We start from the raw sequence: 18,965 nt of genomic DNA, 5'->3' as shown, positions 1-18,965 counted from the left end.
GGCTCGGGTTTCAGTGCTGCAGGAGGACGGGGTGGGTGGGTCACCTCCCTTCCTGCGTGGGTTTCACGATGTTCAGCTGGAATTACGCCAGCCCCGGGACGAGCTGTTCCGACCCCAGGAAAAAAACACCTCGGGGAGGCTGTGCCGGGGTCCTCGGGGACGTCAGCGGAGCCCGGAGCTGTGTCCTCCTCCTGCCACACATTGACGCACAAACCCCTCAGCCCCGGTTCCTTCTCCCGGGGGGTTGAACCTTTCCTCTGCGGCTGCCGGGACAGGTTTGGCCCCACAGAGCCTGGCATGGGGCAGCTCCGCGGGGCTGCAACCCCCCAAACCCACCTCTCCCATCCTTTAGACCCGTGGCAGCAGCTCCTGAAGCTCCTGGGGTTCAGGGAGGTTTCTGGGGGCAGAGCAGAAGCTCTGAAGTCTGGGAACCCCAGGAGGAGGTGGATCAGGGGGGGTCTGGTGCAGGATGGGACCGCCAGGTCCTGCTGAGGGTGACAGGGCCACCCAGAGCCATGCACCCCCAGATCTACCCTGGAGCAAAGGGAGGGGACATTTAACCCCTGCCAGGGGCCAGGAGGACAACTTCCCCACCTCTAACAGACACCGACTCACCCAATATTGTAATAATCAATCATTTACAATTATTTATTTTAAGAAATGTACAAAGAGAAATGGCTCCAGCTCACGGTCCTGCTCGTTGGTGTTTTCTGCACCAAGAGGGGCGTAAGAAGCAGCAGTGATTGTGCACCACAATCCAGGGGGGAACCCCCCATCCCAGGGGTGCTTCCCACCCCAAGGCCTCTCCAGCAGGGAGTGGGGTCCTGAGACAACACGGACCTGGACCTGGGACATCCCCACCGGATCAGTGCCAACATCCACCCGAGGAAAAAGAAATTCCAATAGTAATGAATGATAATTAATCATAAAAAAAGAAGAAAAAAAAAAAAAGAAAAAAAAAAAAGAGAGAGAGACCCTTTGGCTTCAAGCAGCAGCCCTTGTTGGAACTGGAGGAGGTTTTGGGTCTTGGTAGTTTGGATCTCAAGAGGGTTTTTTAATTTTTATTTTCCCTTTTGAAGGCAGAAGCTGGTCCAGAGATGAGCTCTGGCTCTTTTGCATGTTGTTCTTGCTTTACCTTCCTTTTTTACCCACCTGATTAAAGAGCAGTAAACCCCTTGTCCCCCTGGGGAAACCTGGGGAAACTTCCTTCAGCCAAGGGAAGGAAGGATGCTCTGCCCGAGGATTTGGGGATTTTGGGTAGGAACCTTCATTGCATCAAAGTCTCCAGGTGTTTGGTGGCCGATAGGATCGAGGGACCTTGTTGAAGCCACTCACTGCCAGTTGTCCTGCTGCAGTCCCTGAGGACTCCCGTGGGTATTTAACAGCAACCCAGAGCACTCCAGCAGGAAATCTTCCCTCATTATGAGCCTTGGAGGAACCCTGGAGGCTTTCACGACCGGGATGGGGGATCCTCAGAGGAGCTTCTTCAACCCCTACCTGTGTCCATTGCTTTCCTGCCCCCCAAATCTGGATGAAGAGGGAAAGCAGGGAAGCAGCGTGACTGCAAACACCGTTCCCACTCGGCCCAAGGAGATCTGAGTGGTTTCAATGCAGATGCAGAGACTCTGAAAAACTGATTTTTAACCCTGAGAACATATCTGCAGATGCTTCACTTTGGCTATGCAAACCAATTTTTAAGACATAATTGCACTTTCTCTGTATATAACAAAAATAATAATAATAATAATAATAATCCATAAAGCTTATCGAAAAGAAAGGTGCTGATTTAAGACATTGGAGATTATTTTTTTTTTTTTTGTTCACAAACCCTTGTCATTTCTGTAATTATTCTTAATATTATTTCACTTGGCTCATCATTTTTTGGCTCCTTGGCTGGGGTCTGGAAAAATAATACACAAGAAAAATCTCTTTAATTGTGAAATAATATTAACAAATGGAGACTTCAGGTAAAAGGACAGCCATACTCATCTGTTCATGTCTGGAAACCATCGCTACCACGATGAGATCATTTCCAAATGCAAATGTTTCTCCTTTGCCACCAATGGCTGGTTTCACATCTCAGAAGAATGTGAAACCCTTTTGGAAGTGCAGGGAGCTGTAAAATCCAGGATCAGCGAGGGACCCTGCTGTGAGAGTGAAGGTGTCTACCTGAAACAGCTGAAACTTGGCTCAATATCTAAGATCTAATGATCTGTGCTTGGAAGAGCTCTTGAGAAGGTACAACTGAAGTCCTTCCAGGGAGGTGAGAGGTGGGAACCTCCTTCTCTTACACCAGGGACTCCTTCACTCCGCGTTCGTTATTCCACGTCTCAGGTTCCTCGGAAGAATCTCGAGGCTCTGAGCTGGGCACGGGCTCCAGCCCAAAGGCAGAGCCTTCCTCCAGCCCTGTCCCACTGTTGCCATACATCTCCTGCATTTTGGTGGCAATCAGACCTTCCTTCTCGGGTGCTTCCCCGTGGGGCTCATCCTCATCCTTGCCCTGGCGGTACATGTAGGATGCCTGCTTGACCGAGCGCCTCAGGAGGTACCTCCGGAATGCCCTCTGGATTTTGATGGCACAGACTTCCTCGTGTTTCCTTTTCAGAGTGGTGGTGATGGGCTCATAGGAAACCTTTGAAGGGTTGGCAGCCATGAACTTCTCCTCCATGGTGGCCTTCAAGGCATCCATCTCACCCGAGTCTCCCAGCACTTCCTTAGTCAGGGCAAAGAGGATGTCCAGACAGTGGATTTTGTCCCCAGCAACCATTGGGAGATCCATGGTGATTAACTTGATCTTGTTCGGCTTGGGAATTTTGAGAGGCTCCTGTAAGGTGTCCACGAAGTCAGACAAGGTGCTGTATGCGATGAACTGGGTGGCATCTGGGTCAAACTTCTCCCAGGTCTCATAAAACATTTCGAAGTCATCTTCACAGAGGGGCTCGCTGCTCTCCTCCGTGGCCACGCTGAAGTTCTCCAGGATGATGGCAATGTACATGTTCACCACAATGAGGAAGGAGATGATGATGTAGCTGCAGAAGAAGAAGATGCCGATGGATGGGTTGCCACAGTTCCCTTTCACTGAGCTGCCAGGGTTTTCCAGGTCGGGGTCGCAGTCGGGGGGCCCGCTGTTGAGGATTGGGTTGAGGAGCCCATCCCAGCCCGCTGAGGTGGTGATCTGGAAGAGGCAAATCATGCTGTTCCCAAAGGTCTCAAAGTTGAAGATGTCATCGATCCCCGACTCCTTCTTGACGTAGGCAAAGTTGGACATCCCGAAGATGGAGTAGATGAACATGACAAGGAAAAGCAGGAGGCCAATGTTGAAGAGGGCTGGCAGGGACATCATCAGAGCAAAGAGCAGAGTCCGGATGCCTTTGGCCCCTCGGATCAGCCGGAGAACACGGCCAATCCTGGCCAGCCTGATGACCCTGAAGAGGGTGGGTGACACAAAGTACTTCTCTATGATGTCTGAGAGGACGATGCCTGTGAAGGGATGGAGAGCTGAGTGTTTCATGCTCTGCAGCCAGCAGAGGGAGGTGAGATGGAAGCATTCCCTCCCTCTGCCAGGGTTGGTCATTTACAGAAGCATCATGGAATTACTTTGGTTGGAGAAGCCCTTTAGGATCCTGGAGTCCAAGCCTTCCCCCATCCCTGCCAAGGCCACCCCTGCCCCATGTCCCTCATCCCCACATCTCCAGGCTCTGAAACCCCTCCAGGGATGATGGGGACTCCAGCCCTGCCCTGGGCAGCCTGGGCCAGGCCCTGACAACCCTTTCCAGGCAGAAATTGTCCCCAAGCTCCAACCTAAACCTCCCCTGGCACAACTTGAGTTGTGCCAAAAGTTCCTCTTGTCCCATCCCTTGTTCCTTGGGAGCAGAGCCCGACCCCCCCTGGCTCCAACCTCCTCTCAGGGGGTTGCAGAGAGCCACAAGGTCTCCCCTCAGCCTCCTCTGCTCCAGGATCAGCACCCCCAGGGCCCTCAGCTGCTCCTGGGCAGACTTCTGCTCCAGACCCTTCCCCACCTCTCTTTCCCTTCTCTGGACACACTCAATGTACTTTTGGTCTTGAGGAGTCCAGAGCTGAACCCAGATGAGGCCACCTGATGGCACACAACTCCCTCTGCTCCTCTAGTGGCAAAGGGAACATAATTAAAAGTGTCCATAATTAAAAGTGTCCCTTAGCCCCAAAGGCTCAGTCCCAGCAGCAGGGATACAAAGGGAGCCCCACACCAAGGAGGGGTGGGACAGAACCCCAGATTCCCTCATCCTGCCTGGTAGCATCTCCCTTGTCCCACCTTGGCCCTGCTCCAAGGGGTGGTCGTGGAGCAGACAGAGCTTTTCCTCTCTTTGTCATCCAGTGGGGCCCCTGAATTGCTGCTGGAACCATCAGGACTCACCCAGGATGGAGAGGATGACCACCACAAAGTCAAAGATGTTCCAGCCAATGGTGAAGAAGTAGTGGCGCAGGGCAAACATTTTGAGCACACACTCTCCAGTGAAGATGACGATGAAGACCAGGTTGATCTTGTAGAGGACAGCAGTTTTGAGCTCACTTTGATCATCTGTTTCAACCATCATGGTCACCATGTTAAGACAAATCAGGATCATGATGGTTATGTCAAACACTTGCTTGGTAACAAATTCAAACACCCTCGCTTGAAACTTGTTCTGCCATGAGGACCAGGAAGGTGGTGATGGAGAACCAGAGGTGAGGTGATGGAGAACCAGAGGTGAGGTGATGGAGAACCAGAGGGGCGATGGGCACATGGGACAGACACACACAAAACAAAGACACAACAGAAAAAGGAACCATATTTAGAAGAGTGCAGGAAACCTCAGGGCTGTGCCCAGTCTGTAGGTTTCCTGGCCCCAAAAGCTGTAGGAGGAATATACCCAGCACCCTGCAGGATGAACTCCACTTGGTAATGCCATGGCCAGGAGGTGTGGGCCCTGGGGAATGTTAATGCTTTGGCATTAACCCCACAGTGATTGCATCAGGACCAGACCAAACACCTGGGGAAGGCCCTGGCTGAGCAGGGGTCAAACCAACCACTCCTGGCTGCCCCAGAGCCCCTTCCAGGAGTGCTGGAAGCTGAGCATTCCCCAGATCTAACTCCTTTCCACAGAGGAGTTGGGGGATGAGCTAGGAGAAACCCCAAAACCCTGCATAAGGCCCCCACTGCCCCCCTTGTCCCTGCTAGCAGACACAGGGCTGAAGGGCAGAGCCAGAGGTCTGAGATGAGCCCCTCCTGGAGCTCCAGCTCTTATCTGAAGAGCAGCAATGGGGAGCCAGGATTTGGCTCCTTGCCCTTTGTTATTTGCTGTGGAACTGTTGGGGATCCCCCTCCCCACTGCACTCCAGGGGCATTACCCCAACCTACCGCGGGCTTGGGGATGGGCTTCTGGGGCTTCTTGGAGCCCAGCTTCTTCATGGCATTGTAGTATTTCTTCTGCTCTTCTGTCATGAAGATGTCTTTGCCTCCAAAGTATAGAGGGAATCAGCACTGTTAGTCTTGGGACCTCAACTCTTCCAGCCAAGTCAGGGGGTCCCTGCCCATGGCAGGGTTGGAGCTCACTGGGCTTTAAGGTCCCTCCCAACCCAACCCAGTCTGGGATTTCATCATCTCTGACCATGCTCCTTCCAACCAAGCATCTACCAGGCATTGTCTGCTGCCTGTTTCCTCCCTGCTTATCCTTTTCTGCTTCCCCCACTTCACAGCACCCATGGGTGCTCACCCCAGAGCTGTTTCCTCCTGCAGAGCTGAGGTGTTGCCCCAGGCCACCTCGGGGCTCCCCCCTCCTTGCTGGGATGCAGGCAGCACCTCCGTGGGCTTCAGACCTCACTTGGCCCAAGCCATGTGCTCTGTGTCACACCCCTCAACCTGCTCTGGCAGGACAATCCTGTCCTGCTTGTTTGAAAGCAGAAGTTGAGCCTCTCCTTGATGAGTGGAAAAATTATGAGAAAGGGTCACGAGGTGGGAGAAGAAAACAAAAGTGATGTCCCAGGTGTCCAGCCATGTGCAGAGCAAGAGGAACACAGCCCCCTGCCTCCTCCCCTCCCATGCAGACCTCCAGGAATGCCCTAGCCAGGACATGGCACCCCAGGTGCTGCTTGTCCAGCCCTCCTGCCTTACTCTGCTGGGGAAGAGCCCTGGGGGCTGCCTGAGCCCCAGGGGTTGTGGCCATGGTCCCCTCACCCTCTGCCTGTGCTGCTCCCTCCAGCCTGGACCAGCACCCCAGGAGGAAGCAGGGGCTGCAGCACCCAGGGAATACTTATCTTCTTCTTCTGCTGGTTGAAGTTGTCAATGATGACACCGATGAAAAGGTTCAGGGTGAAGAAAGCTCCGAAGATGATGAAGATGACAAAGTAGATGTACATGTAGAGGTTGATCTCGTACATTGGCTGCTCTTCAATCTGCACAGGAGGAAAGGGAGAGGTGAGACTGAGCCCAGCACCCTCCAGGAGAGGGGTCACTGAGCCACGGGGTGGTGGAGGTTGAGAGGTCCCTGTTGGCACAGCCTTGGGAAGGGACATCCGTGGGACACTGCCTGGGGGACAAGGATGATCCCTGATCCCATGGTATGGGATGGGCAGTGGGAGAGGATGCTCAGGGAGGCTGAGATCAAGGAGCCAACTGGAGTTCCCTCCTATGATCAGCTTCCCAGGGACTGAAATCCATCCAAGGAAAAGGAAAGGGTTGGATTTGTGCCATGCCAGCCCTCGGGGGGTGCCACAGCCTCACCCAATGCTCCTCATCCCCAAGGGCATCACTAATTCTACTCTGGAGACATCCCCAGGGCTCACAACCAGCTTCCTCCACTTCCAGGAGAGCTCTTGGCAGGACAGAGCTGATTTTCTCCCCAACTTTTGCCCCAGGCTCTTGGGGAGGCAGGAGCTGAAGATGTTTTGAGGGAACTGAAAGCAGCTCCTTGCAGCTGGGGACAGAAGGAAGGCTTGGGCTGGTGCTAAAAAAAAACATCACAAAAGCAGCAGGTTTGGGGATGTGGGTGTGTGGGACATGGGTGGTTTGGCTTGGAGAGAGAACTTCAGGGAGTTCCTCCTGCTGGGAGGATGCACAAGAGTGTCTGGAGACCTGGGCTGGTGTGGGACATGTTTGGGGATGGCTCAGTAGAAACAGAGGCTGTGTGAAACACTTCAGAACACTTGGTATAAAAATTTAACCCATTTAACCCAAAGGTGAAGGGCTGGGTGTTCTGTTCTAATACAACAGGATCTGCAGGAAAGCTGGGGAGGGACTTGGGACAAGGGCCTGGAGGGATGGGACCCTCTGAGGGGGAAGGGTTTGCAGCTGGGAGAGGGGAGATGGAGAGGAGATCTTGGGCAGGGAGGGAGGGAGAAATTGTTTGGGGTGAGGGTGCTGAGCCCCTGGGTGCCCAGGTTGCCCCCAGAAGCTGTGGCTGCCCCATCCCTGGCAGTGTTGAAGGTTGGATGGGGCTTGGAGCCCCCTGGGCTGGTGGGAGGTGTCCCTGCCCATGGCAGGGGTGGCACTGGGGGGGCTTTAAGGTCCCTTCCAACCCAAACCAGTCTGGGATCCTATGAATATTCTATTTATTTCTCCAGGCCAGGCAGGCAGTGTCTCTGAGGTGGGATGAGCTCTGCCAGCTGAAGGGGCCCATGAACACCACCACCTCACTGCAGGGTGAACATGAACCCTCTGGGTTGGAGCTGTGAAGTCAGAGCAGAAATTTGGGACCATGCAGCCCCGAGCAGCAATGCCTGAGCTGTCCCATGGCCCTGGTGCAGCAGGAGCCCAGTGTGAGGGCCAGGCCACAGCTGGGATGCAGGTGACAGTGACAGAGGTGGCACAGGGACACTACAGGCTGCACATGGGGATATTTGGGGTGTTTCTCCACTCATTACTCCTTGTCCTAGCTGAAGCCACGGGTTGGGTGTGGGCAGCCCTTTGGTGTCAGTGGGGAGAGCCAGAGAGGACACTGAGACAGAGGGGTCCATCCCCAGGCCCTGCTTTTCCCTAAGGATTCTGGAGGGATATCCAACCCCCTGGGACTTGGTGCTGGTCCTGAGCCATCCCTGCTTCTCCCCTCACCTCTCGAGAGTCCACTGCAGCGTACATGATGTCCATCCAGCCCTTGAAGGTGGCCTGTGGGGACAGTGGGGAAGCAGGGGTCAGCAAGGAGGAAGGTTTGAGGAGAAGGCAGGGGGGCTGTGGTTGGGGTTTGGGTTGGGTTCTTCTCCAGCTTCCCCGTGGGAACAGCAAGAGAGGGCCCAGGGATCCAGAGGAGAAACTCCCAGGTGCAGAAGCCCTGAGGTTTGGGGGTGGCTGTACCCCCACCCAATGCATGGGCTCCTTGGCAGCTGAGGGTACAAGTGACCCCCCCAAAAACCCCACTGCAGGAAGGCTGGGAAAAGCACCAATTGGCTCTTTTCTCCCCAAACCAAAGTGTGTTTGTCCAGCTGTGCCCAGCCTGGCTGCCACCTCCAGAGCCTCTGCTGGATCCCGAGCTGGTGGGCTGGGGGGGTTACCCCCTGTCTGTCACAGGTTTTTGCTGCTGATTTGTTAAACAAAAAGCCCAAACATTTCCTGAGCCTGCTGGAACAACAAACCTGAAGAGGAAGCTGACTTTTCAAGCTGGTTAATCATCTGGGGTGATTCTCTGAGCCCACCTACCATGGGTTCCCCTGGTCCTGCTGCCCCCAGCCCACCCAACCACAGAGCCCACACCTCCAGCTTATCCAAATTGTGGGGAGCAGTTCCCCTTCTGCTGTCTGAGCTCAGCTGTGGGGGTTGGGGGGAGCAGCAGGGATTTCCAGCCATCTCCTGCCCCATGCTCACAGCAGACCCAGACAGGTCCTCTCCTCACTTGGCAGCCCTCGCAGATTTCTTGCAGCTCCACCTTGTGCTCCCTACACCCATCTGCAGCAGGTCCCTGGGGACACCTTCCCTTTCCATCTGTCCCTTTCCTCCTTGGGGTTTCTTTGGGCTGAATGGGAATGTTCAAGGCCAGGTTGGACGGGGCTTGGAGCCCCCTGGGTCAGTGGGACATGTCCCTGCCTGGTCAGGGTGTTGGGTCTAGATGATCTTTAAGATCCCTTCCAACCCACACCACTCCATAAATATCAATTTTGGGGCTCTGAAGCAGCCCAGAGGTCCCATTTGGACATCAGGACAACATTTGGCTCCATCCCTGGTGCTGCCCTGCCTGTGTCCTGGAGGGATGGCTCTGTTCCCATTACGTACCACCTGGAGCAAGGAGAGGTATCCCAAGCCCACGTTGTCAAAGTTGACCTTGACATTGACCCATCTGACCTCGTTGGTGTGCAGGAGGGCCATGCAGTCACTCTTGTTGTTCACCACACTGATCTCAAAGAGCTCCCCCGTGGTGGTGTTGACACATCTGTAATACTTCCCTGCAAAGAGGTTCACCCCCATGATGCTGAAGATCAGCCAGAAGATGAGACAGACCAGCAGGACATTCATGATGGAGGGGATGGCACCCAGCAGGGCGTTCACCACCACCTGCCAGGGGAGAAAAAACCTTGGAGGACATGGCCAGGAACACCAGGCTGGTGTCAGCCCCTGGCCCAGGGTGCCAAGGGGAGAGAGTTGGGGGTGTTGAGGCTGGAGAAGAGAAGGATCCCATGGGGAGACCTTAGAGCACCTTCCAGTGCCTGAAGGGGCTCCAGGAAAGCTGGGGAGGGACTTGGGACAAGGGCCTGGAGGGATGGGACCCTCTGAGGGGGAAGGGTTTGCAGCTGGGAGAGGGGAGATGGAGAGGAGATCTTGGGCAGGGAGGGAGGAGGGAGAAATTGTTTGGGGTGAGGGTGCTGAGCCCCTGGGTGCCCAGGTTGCCCCCAGAAGCTGTGGCTGCCCCATCCCTGGCAGTGTTGAAGGTTGGATGGGGCTTGGAGCCCCCTGGGCTGGTGGGAGGTGTCCCTGCCCATGGCAGGGGTGGCACTGGGGGGGCTTTAAGGTCCCTTCCAACCCAAACCACTCTGGGGTTCTATCAAACAGGGTTTTTTTGGGCTGCTGCTGTGTTTCAGCCCAGGCTTGGCAGCCTCTCAGAGGCTCCTCCTGAATGTTCCCTCAGGAGATCAGAGCCCTGTGCTGGGCTCCATGAATCTGGGGACAAAATGCCTGTGCCCTCTGTCACCTCCTGTGGGTGTCCCCAGGCCCTGGGGAGCAGAGCTGATGGCACAGCTGGGCTGGGCAGACCATGGTCCTGCTTGGGCTTGTTGGGCCAAGTTAAGGGGTTTTAGGTGCTTCCTGCAGGCCTGGGTCGGGGTTCTGGGGGCTCCCAAATATCCCCTACTGCAGAAAAAGTAGAGGCTGGAGTGTCTCACTATTATTTCTGCCTTTTCTCTTCCTCCCCTGAGATCACAGGATGCTTTTGAGATGCCCTTTGGCAGAGCAGCCTCCTGGAGCTGCTCCTGATGCCAGACACAGTCCCTGTGCTTTGGGAGTTTTAGAGCTCTGGTTTAGAGGGCACTTCCAGGTGTTGATATTCCCTTAGCAAATTTCCAGGGGTGGCACTGGATGAGTTTTAGAGTCCCTCCAACCCCAACCAGTCTGGGATTCCATGCTTATGACCTTCCTGCTCCTCTGCCCCAGCCTCACTCTCCTTGGCAGCACCAACTGGGCTCAAACTGGACCCCAGGTACCTTAGCACCAACCCCACTCATCTGGAGGCACCAAAAAAACCATCTGGGATGGAGCCCTGGTGTATGTGACTGCTCAACAGTGCCACTTGCATTCTCAGACCCAGCAGCACCTGGGGAGCACCCAGCAGCACTTACCCTCATGCCTTCAAATCTGGAGAGGGCACGCAGTGGTCTCAGAGCTCTCAGGGTCCTCAGGGACTTGATGGCTCCCAGCTCTGAGTATCCCAACCAGTTTGCTGTCAGGCTGACAAGGGAAACCTGGAAGGAGCAGCCCAAGGGGTGAGCAGCATCTCACATGGAACACCAGGGAGGAACTGAGCCATGTCCTGCAGCCCCTGCCCCTCATCTCCTCCCTCTGGCCAGGGGTCATCATCTGGTCCTGGGGTGCAGGGCTGGCAATGAGTCCTTGCTGCCAGACACCTGGAGTGTCCCTGGAGGATGTCCCTGTCTCTTGGGTACAAGGGCGAGGGTGATGGAGGACACAGAAATACTGCAGTGGTGCAATGTCCTGCTGTGTCCCTGAGCACTGGGGAGACCCCCTGTGCCCTCCCATCTCTACTGGGCTCTGGAAGACGAGCAGGGGGTTGTTCTTGGCTTGAGGCTAGAACAGAAAAGGTTTCTACAAGCGGGGAGAGGTGGCTCTTCACATGGACAATCGTGTACAGCAGTGTTCTAAGGCCCCATCCCACAGCCACCTCCTTGGCTCCTCTGCAGCAATCAGCCCCAAGCCCCCCTCCTGCTGCTCCCCAATCCCTGGGCTACCCCTGCCTCCCCAGCTGCTCCTCAGCCCACACTTACGTCCACGATGAGGAAATCCAACCAGCACCAGGCATTGGTGAAGTAGACCTTGAAGCCATAGGCCACCCACTTGAGCAGCATCTCGATGACAAAGATGTAGGAGAAGACTTTGTCCGCGTACTCCAGGATGGTGCGGATCACCCTGCGCTGCTCGATGTAGATGTCCTCAAAAGCCTGGAAAGTTGTGGAGCTGTGACAGTCACTGATCCACTGCTGCTCAGCTTGGGGCTGTCACACCCCTGTCCCCACCCTGGGGACATCCCAGTGTCCCTGATTCCACCCCAAAACTGAGACCCTAACGATGTGTGCTGGGTGTACCCCAGCACCTTGGTGTGAGCTCTTGTTACTCACATGGAGCTGGGTTTGTCCTGGGGCAAAGCTTCCCTCAAGCAGATCACAGAGTCATGGAATGGTTTTGGTTGGAGAAGCCCTTTAGGATCCTGGAGTCCAACCCTTCTCCCATCCCTGCCAAGGCCACCCCTGCCCCATGTCCCTCATCCCCACATCTCCAGGCTCTGAAACCCCTCCAGGGATGATGGGGACTCCAGCCCTGCCCTGGGCAGCCTGGGCCAGGCCCTGACAACCCTTTCCAGGCAGAAATTGTCCCCAAGCTCCAACCTAAACCTCCCCTGGCACAACTTGAGTTGTGCCCAAAGTTCCTCTTGTCCCATCCCTTGTTCCTTGGGAGCAGAGCCCGACCCCCCCTGGCTCCAACCTCCTCTCTGGTAGGTCAGAAGAAGGAAGAGGAAATGTCATCAAGTCATTCCAGGGGAAGTTTAGATTGGACATTGGGAACAATTCCCCAAAACAATAGTCAAGCAGCACAGGCTGCCCAGGGAGGTGGCTGAATCCCCATCCCTGGCGTTGTTTCAGAAGCCATGGGGATGTGGAGCAGGGGCTGAGCACCAGACCTGACTGAGCTGGGTTAATGATGGGCTTGATGATCCTCAAGGTCTTTTCCAACCAAAATGATTTTATTCTGTGATTTAGCAGGGGGGACAAGCAGGGGATGCCCAGAGCTGGGGAGGTGCTGCAGAGCCCAAGGGGGGAGGGCAGGAGGTGGGACCTACCAGTGCCCCACTGCTGAGGAGGATCATGAAGACGATGAAGGTCTCAAACCAGTCATGCTCCACAATAGTGAAACAGGTTTTCCTGAGGTTCCACCACATCCTCCCTTTCTCAGTGGTGATGTCCACGTAGAGGCAGGGAAACCTCTTGACACAGGCTGGGGATGGAACAGAGAGCTGAGGATTACCTCCTGGCCAACACCACACAATTTGGGCTTCTCTTGTCTTTCCAAACCCTCCTGGGGGGATCCTGCTGGGTTTGGGGGTGTGCACACACGAGGGGAGCCCCGGGGGGACCATTTCCTCAGGAGCAGGGGAGGATTTGGAGCTTGGGTTGAGCTGAGTGGGCCTGGGGGCTGCTCTGCTGCAGGGACTGCTTGGCAGTGGCACCCCCACCCCTCACCCCGGGGTCCCCTCTGGGGTCCCCTGCCCTGCTCGGTGTCCCTCACCCTCAGTGAAACATTCCTCAGGCTCATTGCTCTCTTCAGCCACTTCTGCCACCTCCTCCTCCTCCGGGTCTGGGGGTTTATAATCCACTGTGCTGCAGAGGGACGAAGCATTGTCACTGGTGAGAGGGATCTGCAAAGGGAGAGGATGGGAGATGCAGGTCAGGGAAAACCTTGGCAAGGCCCAGGGGCTTATTTCTCCCTTCCTTTTTTTTTTTTTTTTTTTTTATTTTTTTTATTTAATTTTTTTGGCTTTCTGAGACCTCCTGCAGCACTCGAGGAAAGAGGAGCTCCCCAGTCCTGCCTGGGAGCAGGAGCTCTGGGATGGGTGTCCCCAGTGAAGGGTTCTGCTGGCTTGGATGGGAAGGAGATAACCTTCCCCCAAGGTCCTTGGTGCCTTCATGAGGGAACAAAGCAGCTCCTCACTCCCCCTGGGCAGTAAACTGAATAAACTGAGGCATTGCTGGAGCTTCAGAGGCCACAACCACCTCAGTAGGACAAGGGCTTTGGGGAACCCAGTTCCTGATGCTGGGGACATGCAGGACATTGCCCTGAGGAGCAGTGACCCGAGGGGGATGCTGGCTCTGCTTGAGCAGTGTGACCCCTCTTTGGGGGGCCACAGGGGGGGTTAGGAGCCCTTGGCATGGAGCCAGGCAAGCTGTGACCCCAGGGAAGGACATGGGAACCATCGGCCTGGGGACAAGTGGGGACAGAGCAGCTGGGCCATGCTGCAGCTTGGGGAGAGGCGGGGGGCTTTGGAGGGGGGGACACAGGGATAACTGTGCTGGTCCCACCATGTGGTCCCCAAACCCCATCCCTGGAGGGTGTGAGTCCCCCCAGCAGCTTTTTGGGTCAATTTCCACCCCCCCTGGCACAGCTCCATCCTGGGGTGGGTCTCAGGGCACCCAGTGCTGGCACCAGACTGACCCCATCACCCCCATCAGGGACACCCCAGTGACACAAACAACCCAGAGCTCCTCAGGAGACATCATCCAACCAATCCACCACCCCCCCCCCAAAGAGCCCAAGCACTGACCCTGGGGCCAGGGCACCCCAAAAACCCCTCTGCTCCTGGAACCTCCTCACTGCTCCAGCAGAAACCCAGGAATGCAGCCCCCCCACATCTGCACCCTGAAAAATCCCTTTCCCAGGGGTGGGAGCTGCTCGGGGAGCTGGGGCAGCACTGATCTGTGCTTGCCCAGCAGCCCAGCTGGAGAACCCCCCCCCAGGTGGCAAATGTCACCATGCTGTCCCCAGGCAGGCAATGTGCTGGGCTTTGGCTCCATCTGGAGCTGATCCCCGGCATGGGAAGCAGGGATCTGCCCCGAGCTCCTCAGCACCGATTCCTGATTCCCAGACAGAGATGGCAGGGATCCCTTCCATGGCTCAGCCCCTTCCCTGCTGCTGGGCTGAGGATGGGTTTGCATCCCCTGGGCTTGAAACTTGGGCAATGTGGGACTGAATTTACCCACACACAGCACCAGGGATGAGGGGGTGGTTCATATCATATCATATCATATCATATCATATCATATCATATCATATCATCTATATCATATCAATCATAATATCACGTCATATATCAATAATATCATATGATGTAATATCAATCATAAAATATCATATCAATAATATCAATAGTATCACATAATATCAATCATAGCATATCATATATCATACCATATCAATCATATCAATCATCATCACATCACAGAATGTTTTAGGTTGGAGGGGACCTTAAAGTTCCCCCAGTGCCACCCCTGCCATGGGCAGGGACACCTCCCACCAGCCCAGGGGGCTCCAGGCCCCATCCAACCTGGAATTACAACAAGAATTTCCCTCACTCATCAGGGGAGGCCCTGGAGCTGCTGGGAGGGCTGGAGCAGCTCTGGAGCCAGGGGGAGAGAGTTGGGGGAGTTGAGGCTGGAGAAGAGAAGGATCCCATGGGGAGACCTTAGAGCACCTTCCAGTGCCTGAAGGGGCTCCAGGAAAGCTGGGGAGGGACTTGGGACAAGGGCCTGGAGGGATGGGATGAGGGGGAAGGGTTTGCAGCTGGGAGAGGGGAGATGGAGAGGAGATCTTGGGCAGGGAGGGAGGGAGGGAGAAATTGTTTGGGGTGAGGGTGCTGAGCCCCTGGGTGCCCAGGTTGCCCCCAGAAGCTGTGGCTGCCCCATCCCTGGCAGTGTTGAAGGTTGGATGGGGCTTGGAGCCCCCTGGGCTGGTGGGAGGTGTCCCTGCCCATGGCAGGGGTGGCACTGGGGGGGCTTTAAGGTCCCTTCCCACCCAAACCAGTCTGGGATTCTATGATCCCCTCAACCAAGCCCTGTTTAGCAGCACCTTTGCAAGGGGTGACAGCCAGCCAGACACCACCTTCCCTGACATCTCCATCTTGCAGTCCCAGCTGCTGAAAATCCTCTCTTTTTACAGCTAAAAGCCCAATAATAATAATAAAAAGCCAGGACAGAAGGATTGTCCCCTCTATTTTGCAGTGTGCCTCTCTGTGGAGGTGTGAGGAGCCTGCAGATGGGGAGCAGGAGTTTCCCAGCAGACCATCAATGTCCTTTCCATGTCCAATTATATCTTCCCAAGGTTCTTGTCTCCCATCTCCCCCCCATCCTGGGGGAGCACCAAGGCTCTCAGTGTCCCCCCAGCCCTTCCCGTCCTCTCTGCACCCTCAGCTGTCTCTTCAGCTCAGGATCCCAGAGGCAGCAGTGTTGATGTTCACTTTGCTAAGCTCCTCCATCTGGTTTCAATCCCCCCCTCCTCCCCACGCTGCTTTCGGAGGCATTAGCAGTGGATCCAATGTTGGTGCCATCAGCAGTTTTCCTGGCATCAGATCCCTCTGGGACATCTTTAACCCCAAGCTGAGCTCTGACCCTCACACCAACCCTGGGTGTCCACCTCGTGTCAGGAAAACCCCACAGTTTGACCCCAAACAGGCCAAGCCTCTCCTCAGAACCCCCAGTTCCAGCTCACACCTGGAAAGTCCAGGTTGAAACCATGTCCAGGTTTGTCCCACGTCACACGTTGTGGAAAAGCCCCAGGTCACCAACCCAGCAGAATTGTTTGGGCAGCACAGCAAGGAGGAGCTGATCCCAGGATTAGTTTTTTTTTTGGGGGTGGTTAAAACTCTTCCAGCTGTTTTCCTCACCTTGGTGTCCTCAGTGTCAGACTGGGTGCTGGTCTCATCATAGAGGTCGGACTCCTCGGAGGCAATGGGGACCTGCACCGTCAGGTTGGGGTTGGTGATGAAGTTCATGTGGTCCAACTCATCCATGAAAAAATGCTCTTTGCCAGGGATGCCATCCGGGTGGTCCGGCTTCAGCTCCTGACCACCATCCAGGTGGTTCAGCACAGAGTTCTCCCTCTTGCTGTGCTCTTGCTCTTCCTCTGGGGCCACCTTCTTCCCCTTCCACAGCCTGCGCAGCCTCGTCAGGAGGAAATTCTTGGCAAACTGGATGCCCCTGGTGATCCTGCCGATGGCAATCTGCAGGTTGTTCAGCTCCCCATCATCATCCGAGGCTGCCAGGCTGTCAGCACTGAAGGAGCTCAGCAGCAAGGCCAGGAAGAGGTTCAGCACCTGGAGAGGACAGGAGGACACGGCTGAGGTTCATTGCACACTGTTCACGTTGTCCCCACGGGCAGGGATCACCCATGGCTGGGGACAAGACCCTCAGAGTGAGGGTGTCAGGGGACTTCCTCCTCCCATCACCCAACTCTGGGAACAGCAGAGGTGTCAAAGCTTTTCTCCTGGGGGACATGGACAGGGAGCCCCTCAGTCCTCGCTGGGCTGAGATGCCCCCAGTGTCATTCCCAGCTTGGGTCCCCTGGTTCCCAGTTGCCAGGTCAGCCCCTGCCCTATGTGTTCATCAACACCTCCCTCCCTCCACTCTCCTGGAGCTCTTCCTTCTCCCTAGCACCCAGAGGGCTGCAGCTCAGCTCCATCCCCTCCCTTCTCTTCCCAGGGACAAACCTCCAGCTTTTTGTCCTCCAAGCTGAAACTCTTGTCCTCCTTGCTGGCTCTGGTGGCTCAGGTGCCCAGTGACCTCCTGAGGGTCATGGAGGAGCCTGAGCCACAGCTGTAACCTCATCCATTCCTGTCTACCAGAGCCTGCTCTGCTCCATGGAGAGGGAATTTTCATCTCAGTCCATGGGCTCCCTCCCACTTCCCCCAGAACTCTCTTAAGGGAGGGATTTTCCCTTCTGCTCCCCTCTGCGGAGACCCTTGGGGTAAAGCTGTGTCCAGCCCTGGGGTCCCCATCAGCAGAAGGACACGGAGCTGCTGGAGCCATTCCAGAGGAGGCCCTGGAGCTGCTGGGAGGGCTGGAGCAGCTCTGGAGCCAGGGGGAGAGAGTTGGGGGTGTTGAGGCTGGAGAAGAGAAGGATCCCATGGGGAGACCTTAGAACAGCTTCCAGTGCCTGAAGGGGCTCCAGGAAAGCTGGGGAGGGACTTGGGACAAGGGCCTGGAGGGATGGGATGAGGGGGAAGGGTTTGCAGCTGGGAGAGGGGAGGTTGAGGTTGGAGATGAGGAAGAAATTGTTTGGGGTGAGGGTGCTGAGCCCCTGGGTGCCCAGGTTGCCCCCAGAAGCTGTGGCTGCCCCATCCCTGGCAGTGTTGAAGGTTGGATGGGGCTTGGAGCCCCCTGGGCTGGTGGGAGGTGTCCCTGCCCATGGCAAGGGTGGCACTGGGGGGGCTTTAAGGTCCCTTCCAACCCAGCCCATTCCTTGATGATTCATTCTTCTACTTCACCAAGACCAGGAGGTGTCTGGACTCCATCCCATCCTCACTTGATGGACTCACTGCCCAGGACCACCAGAGCAGGACCTGGTGGAGCTGAGTGGTCCCAGCCCACAGCTGTTGGTGTTTGTGCCTCTTGGTGCCAGCAGCCACCCGAGAGGGAATTAGCTGCTATCCAAGGGTGCTGCTGCCTTCACATGGCTCATGCCACATGACTTATCCCACATCTTTAAATAAATCCCTCCCCTCCCGACACTTCCATCGTTACGTTCAGCACCAATTAACAGGAGCAGTGTTGTTGGCTCTGGTTTTTTTTTCTTTTGGCCAGGAGTCTGTTACCTCCTCACCCGACTGACTTCCTCCCTTTTCCCTTAATAACCCCAAAGGAAATGCTCAAAGGGTCATCAACAGTAAAGGACGAGCCTGACCAAACCACTCTGGGCTGCTTGGGACAAGCTCCAGGACTTGGAAATACCTGAGACGTGGCCAGGAGAGGCTGGCACGGGGCTGGAGGGGGCTGAGATGTTTCTGGAGGTGGTTGTGTTCTGCATTCCTCTCCTTGAACTTGAAATCAGCCCCGTGGAGCAGCCTGGAGCTGCAAAGCTGGGGTGCAGCCTGGCACCCCCAGATCATCTCCAGGAAAGTCTCCTGGAAGGGTGGGTGAGCTCTCCCCCTCCAAAAAACACCTCCAGAAGAGGAAAGGTTTTCAGACCCCCCTTTTCTGGGGGTGTTTCCAGCTGCAATTCCCAGTCCCTAAGCTCCTGCACTCCCTGCAGAAGTTCTGGAGATGTTCTTGCTGCTCCTGGTTGGTGTTCAGCACCACAGCCCCTGCTGATGGGCAGCTCATGGCTGGGGGGACACGGGGCTGCTCCCCTCTTTTGGGCCATGCATGGCCACCAGCAACCAGCACCCAGCCCAGGAGACCCTGGGGGAGCAGCTCTGCACGGGGAACCCTCCAGAGCCCCCCAAACCCAGCACCAGGCAGGGACACCCAGCAGCACCCAAACCCCAACTTTCCACCCTCTGAGTGGGAGTTTCCAACCCACCCTGACCCGAACCATGGGGTCCTCTGGGTTCCTCCCTGGAGCTGCTTCCACCCCTCTGGAGGGCTCTGCCAGCCCAGGCACCGGTCCGGGCGTCAGCAGCTCCCAGATTGGTTTTCAAAGCAAATTCCTAAGGGCTTACACAACCCCGGCAAGTAACAGGAGAGATTCGGCCAACCCAGGGCACTCCCCTCCCCTGCCTTGCTCCTCAAGAAGGGAGAGCAGGGCCCAGGAC

The 18,965-nt window shown here is 55.9% G+C and overlaps 1 protein-coding gene across 2 annotated transcripts in view; it reads right to left on the bottom strand.

Annotated features, from left to right (window-relative positions):
- Positions 1–621: 621 nt before the first annotated feature.
- The window catches only part of SCN4A (sodium voltage-gated channel alpha subunit 4), a 42,013-nt gene continuing 23,669 nt past the window's right edge, over positions 622–18,965 (bottom strand). For both annotated transcript variants that reach the window (XM_030465860.1, XM_030465859.1), the window contains exons 16-26: positions 16,101–16,529; positions 12,953–13,082; positions 12,507–12,661; positions 11,437–11,610; positions 10,774–10,896; positions 9,218–9,496; positions 8,066–8,119; positions 6,274–6,411; positions 5,378–5,482; positions 4,394–4,664; positions 622–3,480 (exon numbers count right to left, since the gene is read on the bottom strand). In XM_030465860.1, the coding sequence (XP_030321720.1) occupies positions 2,288–3,480; positions 4,394–4,664; positions 5,378–5,482; positions 6,274–6,411; positions 8,066–8,119; positions 9,218–9,496; positions 10,774–10,896; positions 11,437–11,610; positions 12,507–12,661; positions 12,953–13,082; positions 16,101–16,529 (3,051 nt within the window). In that variant the 3' untranslated portion in view covers positions 622–2,287. The remainder of the gene's footprint in view (positions 3,481–4,393; positions 4,665–5,377; positions 5,483–6,273; positions 6,412–8,065; positions 8,120–9,217; positions 9,497–10,773; positions 10,897–11,436; positions 11,611–12,506; positions 12,662–12,952; positions 13,083–16,100; positions 16,530–18,965) is intronic.

The sequence above is a fragment of the Calypte anna genome, chromosome 27, assembly GCF_003957555.1.
Source record: "Calypte anna isolate BGI_N300 chromosome 27, bCalAnn1_v1.p, whole genome shotgun sequence".
NCBI classification, from domain to species: domain Eukaryota; kingdom Metazoa; phylum Chordata; class Aves; order Apodiformes; family Trochilidae; genus Calypte; species Calypte anna.
The sequence above is the reverse complement of the archived record's forward strand: the minus strand, read 5'-3'. Positions and strand labels throughout refer to the sequence as shown.